The sequence below is a fragment of the Salmo salar genome, chromosome ssa01 (assembly GCF_905237065.1).
Source record: "Salmo salar chromosome ssa01, Ssal_v3.1, whole genome shotgun sequence".
In the NCBI taxonomy this organism is placed as follows: domain Eukaryota; kingdom Metazoa; phylum Chordata; class Actinopteri; order Salmoniformes; family Salmonidae; genus Salmo; species Salmo salar.
In genome coordinates this window covers 73,874,183-73,900,481 of record NC_059442.1, presented here as the reverse complement: position 1 = coordinate 73,900,481, position 26,299 = coordinate 73,874,183, and the positions used below count along the sequence as shown (strand labels likewise).

At 42.3% G+C, this 26,299-nt stretch overlaps 1 protein-coding gene across 6 annotated transcripts; it reads right to left on the bottom strand.

Moving 5' to 3' along the window:
• Positions 1-5,787: 5,787 nt before the first annotated feature.
• On the bottom strand, positions 5,788-18,434 carry LOC106608500 (acyl-CoA desaturase). 6 transcript variants are annotated; one of them, XM_014206444.2, is made up of 6 exons: positions 18,216-18,434; positions 17,635-17,911; positions 16,090-16,220; positions 14,734-14,939; positions 9,843-10,075; positions 5,788-8,118 (listed from the first exon to the last, which is right to left on the bottom strand). In XM_014206444.2, exons 2-6 carry the CDS (start codon positions 17,858-17,860, stop codon positions 7,919-7,921), a joined length of 996 nt encoding a protein of 331 aa, XP_014061919.1. In that variant the 5' UTR covers positions 17,861-17,911; positions 18,216-18,434; the 3' UTR covers positions 5,788-7,918. The 6 variants fall into 6 exon arrangements, with proteins under 6 accessions (XP_014061919.1, XP_014061917.1, XP_014061916.1 ...); XM_014206442.2 differs by having other exon boundaries at positions 17,635-17,906; positions 18,107-18,307; XM_014206441.2 differs by having other exon boundaries at positions 18,107-18,267.
• Positions 18,435-26,299: the final 7,865 nt, after the last annotated feature.

Sequence of the window (26,299 nt, the reverse complement as noted above, 5' to 3'; positions counted from 1 at the left end):
GAGTATCTTATGATAAACTGTAGACCACACTATTTGCCAAGAGAGTTTTGATCTATACTTTTCGTGGCTGTGTATTTTCCACCAAAGACAGATGCTGGCACTAAGACCACACTCAGTCAGCTGTATAAGGAAAAGAGCAAACAGGAACCCGCTCACCCAGAGTCGGCGCTCATAGTGGCCGGAGACTTTAATGTAGGGAAAACTAAATCAGTTTTACCTAATCTCTATCAACATGTTAAATGTGCAACCAGAGGGAGAAAAAAAAATTCTAGATCACCTGTATTCCACACACAGAGACGTGTACAAAGCTCTCCCTCATCCTCCATTTGGTAAATCTGACCACAATTATGACCACTATCCTCCTGATTCCTGCTTACAAGCAAAAATTAAAGCAGGAAGCACCAGTGACTCGGTCTATAAAAAAAAGTGGTCAGATGAAGCAGATGCTAACCTACAGGACTGTTTTGCTATCACAGACTAGAACATGTTCCGGGATTCTTCCGATTGCACTGAGGAGGACACCACATCAGTCACTGGCTTAATCAATAAGTGCATCGAGGACGTCATCCCCACAGTGACTGTACGTACATACCCAAACCAGAAGCCATGGATTACAGGCAACATTCGCACTGAGCTAAAGGGCAGACGTGCCGCTTTCAAGGTGCGGGACTCTAACCCGAAAGCTTATAAGAAATCCTGCTATGCCCTCCAACAAACCATCAAACAAGCAAAGCGCCAATACAGGGCTAAGATTTAATCGTACTACACCGGCTCCGGCGCTCGTCCTATGTGGCAGGGCTTGCAAACTATTACAGACTACAAAGGGAACCACAGCCGCGAGCTGCCCTGTGACACGAGCCTACCAGACAAGCTAAATCACTTCTATGCTCGCTTCGAGGCAAGCAACACTGAGGCATGCATGAGAGCATCAGCTGTTCCGGACGACTGTGTGATCACGTGCTCCATAGCCGACGTGAGCAAGACCTTCAAACAGGTCAACATTCACAAGGCCGCGGGGCCAGACGGATTACCAGGATGTGTGCTCCGGGCATGTGCTGACCAACTGTCAGGTGTCTTCACTGACATTTTCAACATGTCCCTGATTGAGTCTGTAATACCAACATGTTTCAAGCAGACCACCATAGTCCCTGTGCCCAAGAACACTAAGGAAACCAGCCTAAATGACTACAGACCCGTAGCACTCACGTCCATAGCCATGAAGTGCTTTGAAAGGCTGGTAATGGCTCACAACACCATTATCCCAGAAACCCTAGACCCACTCAATTTGCATACCGCCCAAACAGATCCACAGATGATGCAATCTCTATTGCACTCCACACTGCCCTTTCCCACCTGGACAAAAGGAACACCTACGGGAGAATGCTATTCATTGATTACAGCTCAGCGTTCAACACCATAGTACCCTCAAACCTCATCACTAAGCTAAGGATCCTGGGACTAAACACCTCCCTCTGCAACTGGATCCTGGACTTCCTGTCGGGCCATCCCCAGGTGGTGAGAGTAGGTAGCAACACATCAGCCACACTGATCCTGAACACTGGAGCCCCTCAGGGGTGCATGCTCAGTCCCCTCCTGTACTCCCTGTTCACCCACGACTGCACAGCCAGGCACGACTCCAACACCATCATTAAGTTTGCAGACAACACAAGTGGTAGGCCTGATCACCGACAACGATGAGACAGCCTATAGGTAGGAGGTCAGAGACCGGGCCGGGTGGTGCCAGAATAACAACCTATCCCTCAACGTAACCAAGACTAAGGAGATGATTGTGGACTGCAGGAAAAGGAGGACTGAGCACGCCCCTATTCTCCGACAGGGCTGTAGTGGAGCAGGTGGAGAGCTTCAAGTTCCTTGGTGTCCACATCACCAACAAACTAACATGGTCCAAACACACCAAGACAGACGTGAAGAGGGCATGACAAAGCCTATTCCCCCTCAGGAAACTAAAAAGATTTGGCATGGGTCCTGAGATCCTCAAAAGGTTCTACAGCTGCAACATCGAGAGCATCCTGACTGGTTGCATCACTGCCGGGTACAGCAACTGCTCGGCCTCCGACTGCTAGGCACTATAGAGGATAGTGCGTACGGCCCAGTACATCACTGAGGCTAAGCTGCCTGCCATCCAGGACCTCTACACCAGGCGGTGTCAGAGGAAGGCCCTAAAAATTGTCAAAGATCCCAGCCATAGACTGTTCTCTCTACTACCGCATGGCAAGCGGTACAGGAGCGCCAAGTCTAGGACCAAAAGGCTTTTCAACAGCTTTTACCCCTTAGACATAAGACTCTTGAACAGGTAATCAAATGGCCACCCAGACTATTTGCATTGTGTGTCATCCCCCCCAACCCCTCTTCTTACACTACTGCTACTCTCTGTTTATCATATATGCATTGTCACTTTAACCATACCTACATGTACATACTACCTCATTTAGCCAGACTAACCGGTTTCCCCACACATTGGCTACCCGGGCTATCTGCATTGTGTCCCGCCACCCACCAACCGCCAACCCGTTTTACGCTACTGCTACTCTCTGTTTATAGTATATGCATAGTCACTTTAACCATATATACATACTACCTCAATTAGCCCGACTAAGCAGTGCCTGTATATAGCCTTGCTACTGTTATTTTTCACTGTCTTTTTACTGTTGTTTTTTTATTTATCTATTGTTCACCAATACCTATATTTACTTAAAAATTGCGCTGTTGGTTAGGACCTGTTAAGTAAGCATTCACTGTAAGGTCTACACCTATTGTATTCGGCGCACGTGACAAACTTGGATTTGAAATAGCTGTGCAGCAACACTCCCAATCCAACCTGACAGAGCTTGACAGGATCTGCTGAGAATGGGGAAAAACTCCAAATACAGGTTTGCCAAGCTTGTAGCGTCAAATAAAATCTACGTTTATTTGTCACGTGCGCTAAATACAACAGGTATTTCACCTTACAGTGAAATGCTTACTTACAGGCTCTAACCAACAGTACAATGTCATTATAATTTTTTTTTTTTTTTATATATTTTTTTTTTTTTAAAAAGGTATTAGGTGAACAATAGGTAATTAAAGAAATAAAAACAACAGTAAAAAGACAGTGGAAAAATAACAGTAGCGAGGCTATATACAGGTACCGGTTAGTCAGGCTGATTGAGGTAGTATGTACATGATAAACAGAGAGTAGCAGCAGCGTAAGAGGGGTTGGGGGGGGGTCACACAATGATTACCTGTTCAGAAGTCTTATGGCTTGGGGGTAAAAACTGTTGAGAAGCCTTTTTGTCCTAGACTTACCGCTTGCCACGCGGTAGTAGAGAGAACAGTCTATGACTGGGGTCAAAATCAAGAAGACTTGAGGCTGTAATCCCTGCCAAAGGTGCTTCAACAAAGTACTGAGTAAAGGGTCTGAATACTTATGTAAATGTACAACAGTTTTATTTTGATTTTCATAAAGGGTATCATAGATCAATTTGATCAGGGGCTTGTGGGGAACAATGTAATACCATCAAAAGTTTGCTACGCTAAAGTGGAAACATTTTTCCACTGGCCCATGGACTACATCGAATGATCCTGCAAATACCCTCAGTATGCAGTCCAATCATAATAATCTATTTCTATAGCCTACACTTGAGACACTTGTACGACAAAATTATATATATTCATTCATAATACAATTTTAAAGCTAACAGCTGGCAAGAAAATCTTAAGTTAAAAAATGGCTGATTTTGCCTACTGTCCAGCAGTAGGCAAGATACCCTGTTAAGAAACAAATACATAAAAAATACAAAAGTTAGCCTAGCCTATTTCCTAGACTAATATTGCAGCCTAGGTCTAGTGTCCAGCAAAGCAGATTAGAGTTTGACAGTGCAGGGCTAAAACTGTCAGCCTGATGACCACAAAAGCCTTACATACAGAGTAGTGGAGTGGATGGTCTGACACCAGGCAGCCAATAGAGAGAGGGGTGATGTCACTGGGAGCTGGGCTGAGCCTGACAGCAGAGCAGCTGGCCAGCTCCCACAGACAGAGGTGCTGTAGTGGAGACAGACCTGGCTTCAAGCACTATTTAAATTATTTCAAAAACGTTCTGTACTTCATTGAGCTTGCCTGTTGCAATAAAACCAATAGGAAATTCTCAAAAGTACAAACCCCACCTACCTGACACTCTAGGCAGGCTAAAGCAAACCATCAAAGTATTTGAAAGATTGCTTATACTATTTGAACCCAGGTCCAGACTAGTCAACCTGTTGCAACTGACACTGTTTGCATAAACTAAGTCTTCACTGTCTAGGCACAAACTGGCCATTTGGGATTAGCCAAAAAATATTCTGTACTTGTAAATTGTTTTGCATTGACACAGAGTAGGAGAGGTATGTTAGCTAAACAGACCACTACCCAGGCTAAAATATTGGTACAGCATAAGAATTAATTAGTCTGTTTATATTTCATTGGAGTGAAGAGGGGTCATTTTCAGTGGTGGTTATTCTTGGCTTGAAACATCCCCCAGTAGGTGGTGCATATGCGCTAGCTTTCGAAGAGATGTTGACTGAAACCGGTATTTTAGCTGTCTATCAGATCGTTTCATTCAACTCGCGATCAGGCAATGCACTTAAATGAACCCGTAAAGCAAAGGCTCAAGACCAAAACCATAGACCAAGACCCTGGCACACTGAAGATGACCAGAGAAAACAGTAAAGCAGTGTCTTGTTGCTGCTATTCAGTGTTGGTCGGAGAGAGAACACGCATAGCAATCTCACATGGTCTGATTGTGTGCGCGATAGGAGAACCTGTTGTGCATGACCAGCACAAGATTGAACTGATAAGATGGCTGAGGAACTAGAGGAATGTAAAGAAGTAGGCAGCAAGCACACTATGTCCAGAGAGAGGGGGAAGGTGGAGAGAAAGTGGGTGAGAGTGATAGATGGAATGTGAGTGAGAGTGGCAGAGGGTGTGTATGAGAGTGGGGGGGGGTGGGGCGACAGAGATAATCAGTTATAACCTGAACAGTCCAAGGAGCCTTGGGGACCAACAAAAACTTAGAGTTTGGCACTTGGAAGTGATGGCATGACTGTCAGCAAACAATAAGGTCAAGTTCTGGGTAAAAAAAACACAAAAAAAAAAAAAACACGTAAGGCCAACCTGTACACATTGTGTCCGCATAGACGCGTCTAAATGCACTGAACCGTTTCTTTCAGATGCAACCCTCATGTTGTGTTCAGGTTATGAACATGCAATGCAAATCAGTAAATGCCACATTCAAAAGAGCTGTTGAAGTGTTAGGACGTTTTATTCTACTTGGTGTTGGATTTGAGTGTAAAGTTTAACTTCTAAAATACCATGACAACCCCCATATGATGATTCAGTAAGCAGTACGGGAAGTGAGGTTGTGAGCATAGGCCAGAAAATAGCCTGGGGACAAGGCCTGTCAGAGAATGGCTTTCTATGATAGCTGCAAAGCATTTAACATCAAAACATTTTAGGCAATGGTGAGAATAAATGCTGCATACACAGCTGACCACCTCAATATCATCACCGGGGGTGTATTCACTTAGAACCAAACGGAGGAACGAACCTGAACTTGTCCAAATAAGAAAAGGAAACTTGTTTTAGTTGTTGCAAAACATTTTTCTATGGTGTGCACTAATGAATACACCCCTGTCACTTTGCAGAAAATTGTAGACTGATGCAAAAGTGAAAGGACGAGTAAATGGTAAGACAATGACTTGTCTTTTATTCAATTAGGAACGGAAATATTACAGAATGACAACAAACAGAACATACTTTCAACATGTAGAAAATGTGGTTTATTTACGGTACATAGTGGGTAGAACATTCTTAGAAAAAAAATGCTGCAGTTTTTTTTTTAAGGCATTCAGACTTCAAGAAGTTAACACTGCACAAAATAATTGCACTGAGAAAGGTAGACCAAAGTGTGACAAATATTACAATTTCATGAGTTAATAACTAATCTGGAATCTTGTTTCTTCAGAGCCAAACACCACATTTGTTTAACTATTATGCAAAAATATATTCTTAATCCCTCAGAATCTGATGCTTCACAGAATATCCCAAGCACATGGTCTTTCCTTTTACTTTCGAGTTAAAGGAGTGCTTTCAGCTCTCTCCTATATAGATATTAAGACAGTCTTTAAATAACTCAACCACAGCTCCAAAGCAAATATTCAAAATGTATTTTTTTCCCTCAGTACTCAGTAGAATTCCTATAGTTTCCCCCCCACCCTCACGCCTAGTGTTAACTTACAATTGATGTACAACCAAATTAACTAAACCCCTGGCTTGTTCTTTCCCTCCCCCGTCACATCCATCTTTTTCTAGACATGTCCACGTCTACAAAGGGTGCAAAGTAACATTACTTCCATAAGGCATCTTGGGCGAGAGTCGACTAAATTTAATTGAAGATACCGAGAGACGACACGTATGCAAATGCTCTCAAAGCCTCTTTCACCTTGTCCTATTGGAGGAGGGAGACAGAAGTCCCTTACTCTTTAACTTCAGCTGCAGTAAGAGTAAAAAATAAATACAAACAAGTATTATTTTGTTTAATAAAGACTGATCAGAGTTTGCGTTTTAACTACGTTTCAGTGCAGAAGTGTCTGAAGCAGGATGGAAAAAACCCAACCAGGCTTCTGTCCGACCATCCGACTGTAGTCACAGGCACCGTCGCCCCCACAAAATATCCAGAGGTATAAATCGTGTTATACACAAATGAAGAGACCTTATGTCCCAAATGGCACCCGATTCCATATACAGTGCGCTACCTTTGACCAGAGCCCACAATGTGCCCTGGTCAAAAGTATTGCACTATACAGGGAATATATGTGCAATTTGAGATCTGATACCTTCCTTCATCCTCTTCTACAAGAGGAAATAATCTCCTGTGAAGAGCAACTTGGACAGGAGGAGACAACTGGTGCAATAATATGTAACACTGCCGCATAACTGCACTTCTACACCAGCCTATATGGAATATGGTCTGGTATATAATGACAGCTCAACAGTACGTTGATGTAGAAGTAAGTAGGGCTGTTTCAACACAGCAGCTTATAGTAAAATAAGACTGAAGTAGGGTGGCTTAATAAAAGCAAATAATGTTAAATATAAAACTTAAATTTAATCTTAAACGTAAATGTAAACTTTTGACAAAAGGTGGACTTCCCCCAGGATTTTAAAGAATTTCAACTACTCCATGCTTAGGGAATGAATGTCAACAAAGCGTGACTGATAGAAATATTTGCATCCATATGTCAGGATCATTCAGCCCGAATTGAAATCGACACTTTATCAAAACAAAATTTCACCTACTTAGCCTAAAATGTGAAGAAACCTCAAACTTTTTTTTCTTTTCACAATTTCAAAAGTGCCACAGATGGTTAATTAATAGCTCATGAATAAATTAGAGGTTAATGTTATACCATCTTCATTGTTGGTGCAGATAGCACAGGCAGGTAGTTTGGTTGGTGTAATAGTGTCACGCATTACAGCGTCCATCTCCGCCATACACACTTCAGGTTTTTTCCACCAATAGTGACTTAGACTCTTAAATCTCTGCGCTAACATACCTCGCTTAGCCAGGCCATTAGATCACTTTTCTTAGTCACCTCACGCATCATTCATTTAAAAACAAAATAATAAAAAAAACTTTACTGAAAGGTCTAGGACCGATTTTAAAGCCAATATTAGTCTGAGGAACTCAAGTATAGGTTTTTAACTCATAATACAGAAGCAGACATCAATGGACCATGGTTTGATCACTACTAACTGCAGCACTACTAACTCCGATCATCAATACTGCAATTTACTACAGCTACATTCTTTCTTTCATTGGTTTAGCCTGTTTTATCGTATCTGGCATCGGTCGCATCAAGTCCGTAACGGTTTGAGACAACATTCAGCCAGTCTTGTGGCTGCCGTCACCTGTTCGCTGGGCGCGGGCCGAGACGAGGTCGCGGGACACCCTCTTGCAGTCCTTGGCCAGGCCCAGAAAGCACATGAGGTCTATGAAGGCAGTGGTGATGTTCATCTTAATGCCGAACTCACTGGTGGCGTAGTCAAAGGGGAAGGTGTGGTGGTAGTTGTGGAAGCCCTCGCCTGGCAAGAAGGATACAAGGGGACAGGAAAGTCAGGTTAAAACCAGACAAATAGCCATTCACAGGTGACGTGGGCACAGCAAAGTCAGATTGAGAGAGAAAAAGAGCTGGAATGCCCTTTACTCCATGCACCTGGTAATACTATAGATGTGCATCTATCCAAGTTACTTTTTTGTTTTAAAAATAGGATTCAAAACATAATCTGATCACCATAGTCAATGATATGTAAACTAAAGCACTGAGTTTGAAAAGTGCTACAATATGGATGGCTAACTTGAGTCCTGGAGGGCTGCTGTGTGCAACATTTTGTTCCAGTCTAGCATTCAAATACATGATTCTACGAAGTTAATTACGGTCTCCAACTTGAACCAGAGTACTAAAATACCTGCACAAACTACAGCAGCCCTAAGTCAAGTGTTGCAAGTCCCTGAGCCATATTAGTTTATAGATTGTATATTTTTGTTCAAACGCAACCATTTCAAAGATTTGTTATTGAGTTAGTTCATAAGGAAATCAGTCAATTGAAAAATCATTACGCCCTAATCTATGGATTACATACGACTGGGAATATAGATAGGCAACTGTTGGTCACAGAACTTAAATTGTTGTTTTTTGTAATTATAAATTGGGCCTCGGGATCTCATCATGGTATCCCTGGATTCAAATTGCCATCAATAAAATACAATTGTGTTAGTTGTCCGTAGCTTATGCCTGCCCATACCCCCACCATGGGGCACTCTATTCACAACGTTGCCATCAGCAAATTGCTCACCTACATGACACCATACAGGTGGTCTGCAGTTGTGAGGCCAGTTGGACAGAATGCCAAGTTCTCTAAAATGTTGGAGGCGGCTTATGGTAGAGAAAATAAATAATTCTCTGGCAAAAGCTCTGGTGGACCTTCCTGCAGTCAGAATGCCTATTGCATGCCCTAGACAACTTGACAGGTTGTGTGACAAAACTTCACATTTTTGAGTGGCCTTTTATTGTCCCCAGCACTAGGTGCACCGGTGTAATGACCATGCTGTTTAATCAGCTTCTTGACATGCCACACCTGTCAGGTGGATGGATTAAAAGGGGTGTAAACTAATTTGTGCACAAAATTGAGAGAAACTTGCTGCGCATCAAATTTCTGGGATCTTTTCTCTCAACTCATGAAACCATCACTTTACATGTTGCGAGATACACACACTGTAGGCTGAGACAATAACATCGCTCCATGTTTAAAAAAAAAAAAAAAAAGGATGAAAGAAGCACAACTGTATGCACTCACTTTGGGAGTAAGTCACTCTGGATAAGAGTCTGCTAAATGACTAAAATGTAAAAATTACAAGTTCCACTCGTTTTAAGCGATTAAACTAAAACATGATTTTCACAGCTGACCTACAGGCAGCTATTCAGATGAGTTTATAATAGAACAGGCAATCAGTCGGACCGAAGCTCTGATTTCACACAAACAGCAGGATCTCCTGCACAAAATAAACACAGGCCACTGGATTAGCGAGTTCCGCCTCACTACACCATGCCAGGCTGCATCAGCTGCTTTGGGAAGACTACAGTACAAGTGTGGTGGTGGTTGGACACGAAATGGCATATTGGCTTTGTCCAAAATGGCTAACAGCCTATTCCTATAGAGAGTGAGGCTCTGGCCAATAGTAGTGCTCCAGACAAATCCCTCACACAGGCCCCAACCTTAAATATATTTTTAAAAAGTCAGATCCTTACCGATGGCACTGAAGGCCACGAAACGGTTCTCACTGGGGTTGATGTGATGGTCGTAGGGTCGGTTGCCCCACATGTGAGCTGCAGAGTTGACCAGCCAGGTAGCATTCAGCACCAGGGTGTACCGCATGAGGACTGGGATGAAGTAGCCCACCCACAGAGACTCACCCCACAGGTACCAGGGCACCCACATGGGCACCAGGAAACACAGCAGAACCACAGAGAGCTTGTAGTACCTAGAGGGGACGGAGAGGGAAGAGATGAGGAAACATTGGTTTGGTGTGTGTCAAACAAAGAAAATCTATAGAGCTCCACCATTCATTTTTGGGGTGGGTGGGTGAGATTAGTACTGGAATTTATATGCGTCAAACATAAGTAGCTGTGTTACTCAAGAGTTTGTAAGTAGAACTGGAAGCATTCTGTTATGATGAATCTAAATGAAAATTAAGTTTCTAAAGCTGGGGAAGTGAACACCACCCCAAGCACCTAGATTCATAAACAGAGTTACTAAACCGTGGAAGGTCACACCTAGTTCAGTACCAAAAAAAGTACATGTTTTGAAGAATTCTATTCAGTTGATTTAGTCTTCCACCAAAATGTTAAATGACCCAGTTCTGTGGTGCTACTAGTTTGGGACTATATCCACAAGTACCCACTGCCTGCTGATAAAATGGCCAGCCAGTCACTGAATTTGTGTGGGTAGGGCCCAATCTTAAATTTGATCTAGTATTGTCACAGCAAAATAATCCTGAAGCAACCGGATTTTAACATTTAGTCCATAATGCTGCTGGATTGGTAAGGCTATTAGCTGGCTAAAAGTAAGCTACATGAAAAGTGCAATACTGTTAATATAACAGTGTGATAGTGTGGGCTTTCAGTGAATTTATGTAAATTACAAAACGACAGGGTGTGCCATTACCAACAGCAACCCTGGAGCAATTGGGGTTAAGTGCCTTGCTGAAGGGCACACAGATTATTCACCTTCTCAGCTCAGGGATTCAAACCTGCCACCCTCCGATTTATTTTACTATGTCTATGTTGTAAATGCTTTGGCGCCAAACTGCTGGCAGTTGTGAAAAAGTCAATAATTGGAAGAATTAATAAAAATGCCATTGTTGATTAGATGCTTTTTTCAAAATGATACATGTGTGGAGCATGCATGAGGTGAAATGTGGATTTTTTGGGATGTGAACTCAGTGTTTGACCTGACAAAGATCTGTTTCGGATGGAAACGTTGTCAATAAAACAGTGAATTGGGAGTGTTAACGGTGTGCGGGCCTTCTTGTTCTATACTAGTATTCTTTATTAGCCCAGCACCTGTTTAAGGATGTGCGTATGACCAAACTTTTCTATAGACGGTACTTCCTTTTCATGCGGCACTCCAATCTGCAAAGACTCCATTACGCACCGCCATTTGGGTGTCGACCTGAGATGGCAAATCCAATTGAAGAGGATGTTAACCTCCATAACACATTTGAATTCAGAACTGAAGACTATGCCTGTATTATGACAAGACTGTTTGACAATCACGTTGAAACAACGGAATCACTACGAGAGTGAAACGCCTATGACAGAGAGACGCATGCATCTCCACGCTGTCCCTTTGAGCGACTATTTGCGTAAGAAATTGATCCCACAAGGCCTTAGAATCCAGAAGGCACCCACAATCAGCAGAGACTGAGAATTTCTGTGACCAGTGGTGCCAAAATTACAAACAAATGCTCATTTGATCTTATGGCTCTTATTATCCAGGAAATAGCTGAGCAACTGGGTGGAATACGTGAGAAGATACAAGCAGTGCGATTACAACTGCACGCAGCAACAACTGACCCAGAAAAACTCAAACATGGAGAGCACACTAGTGACTGTCAAACAAACCGACCATCTGGATAAGCATTTCAGACAGCGGGGTTACCCAGAGGAATGGCTGCATGACGCAAGGGAATGTTATAAAACAAAAAAAAATCATGACCCACGATGACAGCCTCACGCCCAAACCTCCCCGCCCTCCTGACCAACGCTTCCTTCAGTACCCCCCACTTGGTAAACATTTCGACCACACCATTCAAAAACATTTTTAAATAATTAAAAAAAAAACTGGTACATCTTGAGCACTGATCCACAACTGGAAAAGACATTTAAAGAACCCCGCGGGTAGTCTTCAGACGCACCCCCAACATCAGTCAAATGTTGGTGAGGTCTGATCTTCCACCAGTGCCACGCAGTACCTTTCTGGACAACGTGCCAGACGCTAACTATAGATGTGGCGGATGCACCCAGTGTAACTTCAAACAAAATGTGATAGACCACAAATACATTTGATCAGGTATATGTTATGTAGGAAAAACAAGACGAGCTCTGAAAACAAGGATAGCAGAACACAGGAGTAATATCAGGACCCTTAACCAGAGAAACCCTGTGGCTGCGCATTTCATGGATGCTTGTCACAACATTAGCTCTGAGATACAATGGCATCGAACATGTTAAGACTCCTAGGAGGAGCCGGGATACTGATAATCTATTATTGAGAAGAGAATTGTTTTGGATTTGATGTCTCAAGAGTTTGATATCAAACCATTTCTTACCTGAATGTTACTTTACTTTGTCTTGCCTTCCAGGTTACCCACTTGGTCATTTTGTAAATATATATTATGTTCTGGAACCATTACATGTACCCATCATTGTTATTTCATTATTAGTGATATGCAAATGTTTTCTGCACCCACCATGTGTCGTCCACAACGGTCATGTGAGGTGAAATGGGGATATTTTGGGATGTGAACACTCAGTGTGTCTGACCTGACGAAGATCCGTTTCGGACAGAAACGTTGTCAATAAAGCGGTGAATTGGGAGTTAACAGTGTGCGGGCCTTGTTCTATACATGTGTGGAGCACTCAGAGTTTGGTTTATTTTAGATCGTCATGCATAGAAAATCAATTCAAATGAAATCTCAATATTGTCAAGTCACTTGTGCTGGTCTCGTGGAACATGCGTACAATGATGTGGAACACACCGGATTTGGTTGCTTGATTATTGCAGTGATAAGATCAAATACTTATGTCCAGTGGCATAGCTGATGGTAGAGAGGAAATGCAAAACTCAATGTTATCTGATCAGCAGCCACATGCAGTCCAAAACGTGATGTGCCATTAGTTATATAACCGTTGGTTTATATGGTGGATTGGATTTTATACAGAGCTCTTTCAAGTGTACAATGAATTAAAATGGCCCCTTTGTGGCACATTCTGTGCATGCTACTGCCAATGGAGGTTTGTGCAACTTCTCCAGAATGCAAATAGGCAGCTAAGATGGTGCTGTCTTTTATCCAGTGGCATAACTGATGGTTTGTCCGGTGGCATAACTGATGCTTTGTCCGGTGGCAGAGGTGAAACGCAAAACACAATGACACATCATTTCTATTTGCATTGACCCCATCTTGCATGGACTATCCACACAAGAAAATATTATGACTCAGTGGCCAGTTGATTTGGAACACCACCCCATTCACGAAAATGGTTCGCTCCTTCAGACAGTGAGTCACGTGGCCGTGGCTTGCTATATAAAGCAGGCAGACAGGTATCCAGTTACTGTTCAATTTAATGTTATAATGGGCTAAACGAGTGACCTATGCCAGGCCTTCAGTCTGTCATGGGGATAGCAGAGTCAGGATTTGGTGTAAGCAGCATGAGTCCATGGCTCCATCTTGCCTGCGGTCAGCGGTACAGGCTAGTGGTGGTGTGGGGAATGTTTTCCTGGCACACGTAGGGTCCCTTGATACCAATTGAGCAACTTTTTAACATCACACATTGTAGAATCCATGCCCCGAGGAATTCAGGCTGTTCTGGAGGCAGGGGGGTCCAACCCAGTACTAGATGGGTGTGCCTAACACCGTCCACTGGGTGTATAGACACATACATTCACACGTATACTGCTGCTACTCTGTTCTTTATTTTTACTCATTAAACCTGATGCCTAGTCACTTACCCTGCCTTTACGTACATAGCTACCTCCTACCGCTGCACGTTGATCTGGCATGACCTGTATATAGCGCCATTCTTGAGCATTTTATTCCTCGTTTTACAATCTTTTTACGCTGCCTTCTTTGGGACAGGCTCGTAAGCAAGCACTTCACGGTAAAGTCGACACCCGTTGTATTCAGCGCATGAGACTTTTTTTATTGATTCAGGGTAATGTATAAAAATGCCCAGTTGCCCATTATTTTGGCTACCATGGCTAGAAAAGATCTCAGTGACTTTGAAAGAGGGGTCTCAAAGAGCATAGGGGGTTTTAAGGGTGGGTGTGTGTGTGACAGTCACCAGATCAACCCAATTGAATACTTATGGGAGATTCTGGAATGGTGCCTGAGACAGCATTATCCACCACAAGAAATTACGGAATTTTTTGTGGAAAACAAATTGTTGCATCCCTCCAATAAAATTCCAGACACCTGTAGAATCTATGCCAAGGCGCATTGGAACGGTGCTGGCACCTCGTGGTGGCCCAACGCCCTGTTAAGACACTTCATGTTGGCGTTTCCTTTATTTTGGCAGTTACCTGTACAATACCGCATGATTCAGAGTGAGGGCACTGCCAGGGCCAACCTTTAAAAATACTACCAGGAAAGGAAAGATAAGTCACCCCACTAATGACTGCTACTGTATGTAGGTAAGAAACTCTTTACCATATACCAACAGATATAGTATTGTGTGGCTCAATTGGTAGAGCACGGGTCTTGCAACACCAAGATCATGGTTTCGGTTTACGCTGGGGCCACACATCCAGAAATTTATACACGCTCTATAAGCCACTTTCGATAAAAGCGTCTGCTAAAATGGCATATAGAAGACATCAGATATGAAGGACTAGACAGGGCAGAGACCCTTCTCTTCTTACTTTCTCTGGAACATGACGACTTTATCTGCCTTCAGGTCCGTCAGCTCCAGCTTCATGCCCTTCTCGATCACGTCAGGGTGCTTGCGGACGAGCAGCCAGCCAATGTGAGCGAAGAAGAAGCCCCGCAGTGCATTGTGGGGGTCCGCGTCCGTCTCGGAGTACTTGTGGTGAACCCGGTGGTCCCTCGCCCACTCGTAAATGTCATTCTGGAGGAAACAATAGAAATTATGTGGCTGTTTAGGAGGCACTTTATCCAACACTAATAACAGCAGCATGTACAGTCGTACAGCTGGGTGAAATGGGGAGAGAAAGATAATTTTTATACACACACTACTTTGATGGTTGTAGCCATGAATTGTCCCATCACCCATATTAGCAAACTTAATTTCAAAACTTCACATTTCTCTAGTATAGGTGATGTACCGTAATTAGTGGTAACAGAAAAATGCCTGCGATAAGTGAGCGGTATGGTTGGTGACAAATCGGTTTATTGTCCCAGCTCTATAGTACTCTATACAGTAGTACACGAGACCCATGGTGAGGGAATCTGGGGCCGTATGTATTAAGTGTTTCAGAGTAGACGTGCTGATTTAGGATCAGTTTTGCCTTTTAGAGCACAATAAAATGAGTCTACATGGACAGGGAGAACCTGATCCTAGATTGGCATTCTTACTCAGATGCTTGATACAGTGCATTTGGAATGTATTCAGACGCCTTTACTTTTTCCCCCTTGTTACATTGCAGCCTCATTTTAAAATGGCTTAATTACATTCCCCCCGTCAATCTACACACAATACCCCATAATGACAAAGCGAAAACAGGTTTAGAATTGTTGGCAAATTTATAAAAGAACAAAAACCTTATTTACATAATTAGACAAACACTTTGCTATGAGACTCAAAATTGAGCTCAGGTGTATCCTGTTTCCATTGACCATCTTAAGACATCAACATCCAACCTGACAAAATCTGCAGAGAAGAATGGAGAAGCTCCCCAAATACAGGTGTGCCAAGCTTGTAGTGTCATACCCAAGAAGACTGGAGGCTTTAGTCACTGCCAAAAGGTACTTTAAGTACTGAGTAAAGGGTCTGAATACTTATGAAAATATTTTCATGTTTTTAATACATTTGCAAAAATGTCTAAATCTGTTTTTGCTTTGTCATTATGGGTTGTGTGTAGTTAGAAATTAATATATTTTTTGAATAAGGCTGTAACAAAATGGAGAAAGTCAAGGGATCTGAATACTTTCCAAATGCACGGTGATACCCACGGTATGTATCCTATGCTGGTTACAAATACAATTTCCTCTCTCGAGGTCAATAAAGATTATTCAATTCAGAGACTTTGTTTGTTTACCTGGAAGGCCATGGAGTTGGCAAGGGCCAGGAAGACTCGCAGAGGGGTGGAGGCCTTGTAGGACTTGTGACTCCAGAGGCGGTGGGCCCCCGCAGTTATACCCAGGGCACTGAGCAAGAAGCACACAACAGCTACGGGAGGGAGAGCAAGAGAGATGGGACGAGAAAGAGATAAACAGACACCCATGTTTGGCACACACTCACATGTGCACAGAATCATGTCAAGCACAGATTTGACTCCCAGTAGATACAGGGGACATCATATCCCATCCCTGCCATGAGTTATTTCTGTTGGGAGCTGGCAGTGGGAGTAGGTATGCATGGCTACTACTCTCAGAGTTGTTGTTGTAAAATTACTGAATGTGTTTCTATGTGCAGCCAGACAAGGCTGCTTAGGATGTGAGAATTCTGGGCCTCCGAACAGCCCAGGCAGCAAAGATATTCTGTTTTGGTGCCATGCAGCCTCTCACAATGGAATGTCTATTGGAACGGCAATTGTTCTTTGTCTCACCCAGTGGAATAATATGCAGTTCAGCACTGCACACACAGACAGGGAGATATGCAACAGGGGAAACAAAGTTTGGGGTCCTTCGGTATAATCCAAGTCATGCTTCATCTGTCCAAATACCTATTCCAGCTATTCTTCCACAAAAAACCTGCACATATTGTCTAGGTCTAAACAAGCAAACAGATTGGTGTAGCTCTTTTCTGCTTAAGAAACATTGTGAACGAAGTTACCTCAAGTCTAGCCCAAAGGGCAGCAGATGGTGATATTGAGTCTCATTTTACCATTCAACAGATGCAGGAAAGCCGACATACAGGAACACCCCGAATTGTGGGAGGCAGTTGCACACTTTTGTTGCCAGCTGCATACAATGCGCTTGGACGGTAAGACCAAAACGACCCAATATCGCCATCTTCCGGCCTTTGGGCTACCTCAGGCCACTCATTCCAAAACGTCAAGTTCTCTCGCTGCACCACAGTAGCCTGCCTATGAGCGCTTCAGTTGATAGGTGCATGCATGGTGTGATGATCAGGTGATAATGGTGTAGCTCAGGTTTCCCAAATTTGGTCCTGCCCCCCCGTGCACGTTTTGGTTTTTGCCCTAGTACTACGCAGCTGATTCAAATACCCAACTCGTCATCAAGCTTTGATTATTTGAATCAGCTGCGTTGAGTTGGGGCAAAAACCAAAACGTGCACCTGGGGGGAGCAGGACCAAGGTTGTGGAACCCTGGTGTTAACTGTTAGGCTACATATGACGAGAGAACTCATAGGTCCTATAGTATCAATGTGTTTATTATTTCCATGGAAAAAATATTAAGTGAGTGTTCCTCAAAATAGATTTACCAACATTCAACACTATTCTCAGAGGACAAGCAACATGTCGGTGTAACGCCACCAAGCGCATCACATTCTGTTTTCTAATGTCGACCGGATAAACTATGCTGCGTAGTCAAACAACTTTAACAATGGCGTAAAACCCCGATAAAAGGCAAAAATAAAAGGCAAATAAAATAGCACATTAAGTAAATGGGGATACTTACTCCAAGCCAGAGTTAAGGCCGAGGTGGAGGGCACAAGCATCAGTCCGTAAAGCGCTCCAGCATGTAATAAAACCATTAATATGACGTTTCTCCACACCAGTCTCATCCGCGGTTTAGGGCCCTCTTTTGCTTTATAACTATCATCAAAAACATCATCTCTCGTAGACGTTTCTGCCACCACAGCGTCTCTGTTTTGTTGCTGGTTGGGGTTTCTCGTCTCTGTCATTTCTGCTGTGGGAGTCTGTAGTTAATACGCCGTGTTGAGATGAGATCTGTGCTAGAAAGAGGACAAATAGCTATTCAATTAAAATGACAAACACGGACATCCTCGTTCACCCCACCAAGGAATCGAGCAACTTTAACATTAAGTTAAAGTGCGTGCTCGATTTCCTGGTGCAATGCTAGGATAACATAGGCTACTATCAAAGATGCACACAATTTGCTATCAACTGGCATCGAATACATAATTTACCACGTAGAATGAAGAGAATCGTTACAATGTATCAAAATGCGCACAACGCTGAGATAGCTTCTTCCGGCGAACGTTGTGCAGCTCTACTCGTGATGAGGATTCCGCTTACCTAGCGAAGCCTGCTGCTGAGTTTCTTGTTCAGACGTCGTTTTAAAGACTCCAATTGGTCGAGGAGCATTTGACGCCACCTCTACCCTGACAGTTTCATTGGTTGCCTGATTATCTGATGTTTAACGTTTTACAACCCCTGACTGAAATGCTGAAAGTCATCCAGAAAAAGTCAAAAAAATAAATAATTTTACAGTCACCCTTTATTTCACACTCCTTATGTATAAAATTACGCAACTTGTGTCAACATGGTTGGATAGCTGCTGTTTAATAGGCGTAGTCATCTTTCCAGAGTCAGTGACCAGCAGTAACCTTTAGGCCCATAATTGGGTCATACTCATTACAATAAGGGACATTGCATTCTGTTGCTCATGGAGAGGATGTGGGGTGATGGGAGTTGACTGATACAATCCAACATTATGATTTATCCTGTTCGCTTCCAACACATCACTTGGACATATGAGTATAGGCTAGGCCTACTAATATAATATTGCAGCAAGTAATAGGCTATGATATAAATATAATAACTATTAATATAATCTCATATACATATTCCAAATGTTCATTATTAAACTTGCTCCGGTACTGCTTTCCGTGCGGAGAGAGAACAGTCTATGACTTGGGTGGCTGGAGTATTTGACCAATTTTAGGGCCTTCCTCTGACACCGCCTGGTATAGAGGTCCTGGATGGCAGGGAGCTCAGCCTCAGTGATGCACTGGGCCGTACGCACTACTATCTGTAGCACCTTGTGGTCAAATGCCAAGCAGTTGCCATACCAAGCAGTGATGCAGCCAGTCAATATGCTCTCAATGGTTAGCTCTATAACTTTTTGAGTCGTGCCCTCTTCACGACTGTATTGGTGTTTGTGGACCATGATAGATCTTTAGTGATGTGAACACCGAGGAACTTGAAGCTCTCGACCTGCTCCACTACAGCCCTGTTGAATGGGGGAGAGCTCGTCCTTCCGTTTCCTGTAGTCCACAATCAGCTCCTTTGTCTTGGAGGTTGTTGTCCTGGTATCACACTGCCAGTTCTCTGACTTCCTCCCTATAGGCTGCCTCATCATCGTCGGTGATCAGACCTAGAGCACTGTCGTGTTGTCTATAAACTTAATGATGGTGTTGGAGCGGTCAAGCAGTCGTGGGTGAACATGGAGCACAGAAGGGGACTAAGCACGCACCCCTGCATTCTTTCATTGTTCCCCTCTACTCAGGGACTGATTTAGACCTGGGATACCAAATGGTTAATTAACTGGTAGAACAGAAAACCAGCAGGCTCCGGCCCTCGTAGGTTGTAAGAGTTGAATACCCCTGATCTACAGCTTATCATGAGGTATTCGAATTCAGGCGATCAGAACCTTGAGACTTTCTTAATATTATATATTGCACACCAGCTGTTGTTAACAAAGAGACACACATCTCCCCCTTGAGTTTACCCGAGGCTGCCTTTCAATTCTGCAGATGCATAGAAAAAACAGCTAGATCTGTATTATCCATGTCCTTGTTCAGCCATGACTCAGAGAAACATAGGATATTACAGTTCTTCAGGTCCCGTTCATAGGATAGTCTTGACGGAGCTCATCCAGTTTGTTTTCCAGTGATTGTATGTTCGCCAATAGAACAGAGGGTAGAGGCGGTTTGTTTACTCGCCGACATAGTTTCATCAGTATGCCTGCACGTCAGCCTCTCTTACGCCATCTCTTCCTTTTTCGAGTCTCGGGGATTAGGGCCTTTGTCTTGTGCCGCCGACTAATTGAAGTAGAACTCTTCATCCAAATTGAGGTTAGTGATCGCTGTTCTGATGTCCAGAAGCTCTTTTCGGTCATAGGAAATGATTGTGGAAACATTACGTACAAAAAAACCTTAAGATCAGCTGAAAAAACGAATTGGTTGTTGATCATTCCTAGATAACCATTTGCAAGTCTTGCCATAGATTTTCAAGTAGATTTAAGTCAAAACTGTTATTCGGCCACTCCTGCTGAAAGGTGAATTTATCTCCCAGTGTCTGGTGGAAAGCAGACTGAACCAGGTTTTCCTCTAGGAGTTTACCTGTACTTAGCTCCATTCCGTTCATTTTGTATCCTATAAAAACTCTCCAGTCCTTCACGATTACAACCATACTGATAACATGATGCAGCCACCACTATGCTTTAAAATATGGAGTGATACCCAGTAATGTGTTGTATTGGATATGCCCCAAACAGAACACTTTGTATTCAGGACAAAAAGTTGTATTCGGGACAGAAAATTGTTTCAGTTTTACTTTACTGCCTTGTTGCAAACAGGATGCATATTTTGGAATTGTTTTATTCTGTACAGGCTTCCTTCTTTTCACTCTGTCAATTAGGTTAGTATTGTGGAATAACTACAATGTTGTTGATCCATCCTGTTCTCCTATCACAGCCATTAAACTCTGTAACTGTTTTTTATCCCTGAGTGGTTTCCTTCCTCTCCGGCAACTGAGTTAGGAAGGACACCTGGTGGTACCCCACCATCCAAAGGGTAATTAATAACTTCACCATGCTCAATCTTCACCATGCTTTTTTTCCATCTTCCAATAGGTGCCCTTCTTTGCAAGGCATTGGAAAACCTCCCTGGTCTTTGTGATTAAATCTGTGTTTGAAGTTCACTGTTTGACTGAGGGACCTTACAGATATGTGGGGTTCAGAGATGAGGTAGTCATTAAAAAATAATGTTAAACACTAATATTTCACAGAGTGAATCCATGCAACTTATTATGTGACTTGTTAAGCAAATTTCTACTCCTGAACGTATTCAGGCTTACCAAAGGAGTTGAGTGTGAAAACTTTCTGAAGGCACTGTAACTATTGAAAACACTATGATTTGAATTTATTTGAACTACAACCAACCCACTGCAAAATGCAATTAAATGACTAGTTGAACTAAATGTAGTTCACTACTCCACAACACTGAGAATAATGATTATATAAATACAAGTATAATAACTATGAATATAATCTCATACATATAAGAACAATTGACACTGGATCGAATCCCCGAACCAAATAGGTGAAACATCTGTCTATGTGCCATTGAGCCCTAATTGCTCCTGTAAATCACATTTGTAAAATGATAATTTTTTGTTGTTGTTGCTGTTACAGTACCCAACCTGACACATAACACACACGGGAGCACCATAATTAAGTGCTGCTGGAGCAATTAGGTGTAAAGTGCCTTGCTCTAAGGCACAACGGCGGTAAGTAGCATATGGAATATTGAAGTTGGTAACCCAACGGCTGCCGTCTCATTCCCTGGAGATTTCCTCCCAGTCAGCATGGGGATTGAAACCGGCAACAGTGAAGTTACCGCCGCCCACCAGGTTGGTTGTCTCATGGCATGAGTCAACCAACCTTATACAGTTTCATTGGTGCAGATACAATTTTCATATCACTGCTGAAAAGTACCTTAATAAAAAGTATTACACAGAGCACAACCGTCATAAATTGATTTCCCCTGCTGGTTGAACATTAACCTAATATTTTCAACTTGCCAAAAATGTATCCTTGGAAGGATCAAACACACAATTCTAAACACACAATTATAATCATGCCCCATATTATACCTGTTGGAACAAGTCTTCAAAACTGCCATGAGCCAAACAATCTTACAGGTCACAACTCTTTGTAGGTAGAAAGAAACATGCATTCTCTAATTTCATAAAGTAAACATACCTTTTGACTGGTCAGTTTGGACTGTCAAAATAAGGCCTTCAATATAACTTTATAGGATATTCAAGTCTTTCTATTATCACCAATGACCTGCCACTGGTATTAAACAAAGCATGTGTCCATGTATGCTGATGAGTCAACCATATACGCATCAGCAACCACAGCTAATGAAGTTTCTGAAACCCTTAACAAAGAGTTGCAGTCTGTTTTGGAATGGGTGGCCAGTAATAAACTGGTCCTGAACATCTCTAAAACTAAGAGCATTGTATTTGGTACAAATCATTCCCTAGCCTAAGCTCTAGACCTCAGCTGAATTTGGTAATGAATGATGTGGCTGTTGAACAACTAAATTACTTGGCGTTACCTTAGATTGTAAACTTTTATGGTGAAAACATATATAGTGGCAAGAAAAAGTATGTGAACTCTGGAAATACCTGGATTTCTGCATAAATTGGTCATTAAAATCGAACTGATCTTCATCTAGGTCACAATAGACAAACAGTCTGCTTAAACTAATAACACAAACAATTATATGTTTTCATGTCTGTATTGAACATACCGTGTAAACATTGACAGTGCAGGGTGGGAAAAGTATGTGAACCCTTGGATTTAATAACTGGTTGACCCTCCTTTGGCAGCAATAACCTCAAACGTTTTCTGTAGTTGCGGATCAGACCTGCACAATGGTCAGGAAGAATTTTGGACCGTTCCTCTTTATAAAACTGTTTCAGTTTAGCAATATTCTTGGGATGTCTGGTGTGAACTGGGCCACTCCAGAAGGCGTATTTTCTTCTGTTGAAGCGATTCTGTTGATTTACTTCTGTGTTTTGGGTCGTTGTCCTGTTGCGTCACCCAACTTCTATTGAGCTTCAATTGGCGAACAGATATTTAGCAGGAGAATGTTAGGCTATCTTGATAAACTTGGGAATTCATTTTTCCATCAATGATAGCAAGCTGTCCAGGCACCTGAGGCAGCAAAGCAGCCCCAAACCATGATGCTCCCTCCACCATAGTTTACATTTGGGGTGATGTTTTGATGGTGTGCTGTTCCTGTTTTTCTCCACACATAGTGTTGTGTGTTCCCTCCAAACAACTCAACTATAGTTTCATCTGTCCACAGAATATTTTGTCAGTAGCGATGTGGAATATCCAGGTGCACTTTGCAAACTTCAGACATGCAGCAATGTTTTTTTTGGACAGCAGTAGCTTCTTCCGTGGTGTCCTCCCATGAACACCATTCTTGTTTAGTGTTTTACCTATCGTAGACTCGTCAACAGAGATGTGAGCATGTTCCAGAGATTTCTGTAAGTCCTTAGCTGACACGCTAGGATTCTTCTGAACCTCATTGAGCATTCTGTGCTGTGCTCTTGCAGTCATCTTTGCATGACAGCCACTCCTAGGGAGAGTAGCAACAGTGCTGAACGTTCTCCATTTAAATACAATTTGTCTTACCGTGGACTGATGAACATCAAGGCTTTTAGAGATACTTTTGTAACCCTTTCCAGCTTTATGCAAGTCAAAAATTCTTAATCTTAGGTGTTCTGAGATCTCTTTTGTTCGAGGCGTGGTTCACATCAGGCAACGCTTCTTATGAATAGCAAACTCAAATTTTGTGAGTGTTTTTTATAGGGCAAGGCAGCTCTAACCAACATCTCTAATCTTGTCTCATTGATTTGACTCCAGGTTAGCTGACTCCTGACTCCAATTAGCTTCTGGAGAAGTCATTAGCCTAGGGGTTCACATACTTTTTCCAACCTACGCTGTGAAAATGTAAATGATGTATTCAATATAGACAAGAAAAATACAATAATTTGTGTGTTATTAGTTTAAGCACACTATGTTTGTCTATTGTTGTGACTTAGATGAAGATCAGATAAAATTTGATGACCAATGTATGCAGAAATTTAGGTAATTCCAAATGGTTCACATACTTTTTCTTGCCACTGTAGATTCAATGGTTGTAAAGACAGAGAGAGGTCTGGCCGTAATAAAGAGATGTTCTGCTTTTTTGACAGCACACTCCAAAAAGCATGTTCTGCAGGCTCTAGTTTTGCCTTATCTTGATTATTGTCGTCATGTGGCCGAGTGCTGCAAGGAAAGACCTAGTTAAGATGCATTTTGCCCAGAACAGAGCGGCACGTCTTGCTCTTCATTGTAATCAGAGGACTAATATAAATACTATGCATTCCAGTCTCTCTTGGCTAAGAGTTGAGGAGAGACTGACTGCATCACTTCTTCTTTTTATAAGAAACATTCATGTGTTGAAAATCGCAAATTGTTTGCATAGTCAACTTACACACAGCTCTGATGCACGTACTTACCCCACCAGACATGCCACCAGGCGTCTTTTCACAGTCCCCAAATCCAGAACAAACAATTATACAGAGCCATTATTGCATGGAACTCCGTTCCATCTCATATTGCTGAAATAAACAGCAAACCTGGTTTCAAAAAACAGTTAAAGCAACACCTCACGGCACAACGCCTCTCCCGTATTTGACCTAGATAGTTTGTGTGTATGTATTGATATGTGCCTTTTGTTCTTGTCTATTAATGTTCTGTATTATGTCATGTTTTGTGTGAAACCCAGGAAGAGTAGCTGCTGCTTTTGCAACAGCTAATGGGGATCCAAATAAAATACCAAATACCAAAGTACAGTAAATTGATGGATAATAAACTCTTTCTGTATTGAACAAGTAGGATAAACACAGCACACCCTTTATACAGTTGAAGTCGGAAGTTTACATACACCTTAGCCAAATACATTTAAACTCAGTTTTTCACAATTCCTGACATTTAATCCTAGTAAAAACTCCCTGTTTTAGGTTAGTTAGGATCACCACTTTATTATAAGAATGTGAAATGGCAGAGTAATAGTAGAGAGAATTATTTATTTCAGCTTTTATTTATTTTATCACATTTCCAGTGGGTACATACACTCAATTAGTATTTGGTAGCGTTGCCTTTAAATTGTTAAAAACTTGGGTCAAACGTTTCAGGTAGCCTTCCACAAGCTTCCCACTATAAGTTGGCTGAATTTTGGCCCATTCCTCCTGACAGACCTGGTGTAACTGAGTCAGGTTTGTAGGCCTCCTTGCTCGCACATGCTTTTTCAGTTCTGCCAACAAATTTTCTATAGGATTGAGGTCAGGGCTTTGTGATGGCCCCTCCAATATCTTGACTTTGTTGTCCTTAAGCCATTTTGCCACAACTTTGGAAGTATGCTTGGGGTCATTGTCCATTTGGAAGACCCATTGCGACCAATATTTAATTTCCTGACTGATGTCTTGAGATGTTGCTTCAATATATCCACATAATTTTCCTGCCTCATGATGCCATCTATTTTGCGAAGTGCACCAGACCCTTCTGCAGCAAAGCACCCCCACAATATGATGCTGCCACCCCCGTACTTCACGGTTGGGATAGTGTTCTTCGGCTTGCAAGCGTCCCCCATTTTCCTCCAAACATAACGATGGTCATTATAGCCAAATAGTTATATTTTTGTTTCATCAGACCAGAGGACATTTCTCCAAAAAGTATGATCTTTGTCCCCATGTGCAGTTGCAAACCGTAGTCTGGCTTTTTTATGGCGGTTTTGGAGCAGTGGCTTCTATCTTGCCGAGTGGCCTTTCAGGTTATGTCGATATAGGACTCGTTTTACTGTGGATATAGATACTTTTGTACCTGTTTCCTCCAGCATCTTCACAAGGTCCTTTGCTTTTGTTCTGGGATTGATTTGCACTTTTCGCACCAAAGTACATTCATCTCTAGGAGACAGAACGCGTCTCTTTCCTGAGCGGTATGACGGCTGCGTGGTCCCATGGTGTTTATACTTGCGCACTATTGTTTGTACAGATGAACGTGGTACCTTCAGGCGTTTGGAAATTGCTCCCAAGGATGAACCAGACTTGTGGAGGTCTACAATTTTTTCTGAGGTCTTAGCTGATTTCTTTTGATTTTCCCATGATGTCAAGCAAAGAGGCACTGAGTTTGAAGGTAGGCCTTGAAATACATCCACAGGTACACCTCCAATTGACTCAAATTATTCCAAATTAGCCTATCAGAAGCTTCTAAAGCCATGACATCATTTTCTGGAATTTTCCAAGCTGTTTAAAGGCACAGTCAACTTAGTGCATGTACATTTCTGACCCACTGGAATTGTGATACAGTGAATTATAAGTGAAATAATCTGTCTGTAAACAATTGTTGGCAAAATTACTACTGTCATGCACAAAGTAGATGTTCTAACCGACTTGCTAAAACTATAGTTTGTTAACAAGAAATGTGTGGTGTGGTTGAAAAACGAGTTTTAATGACTCCAACCTCAGTGTATGTAAACTTCTGACTTCAACTGCACATGGAATTTACACTCTTGGTTAGATTTTAACTGGATATT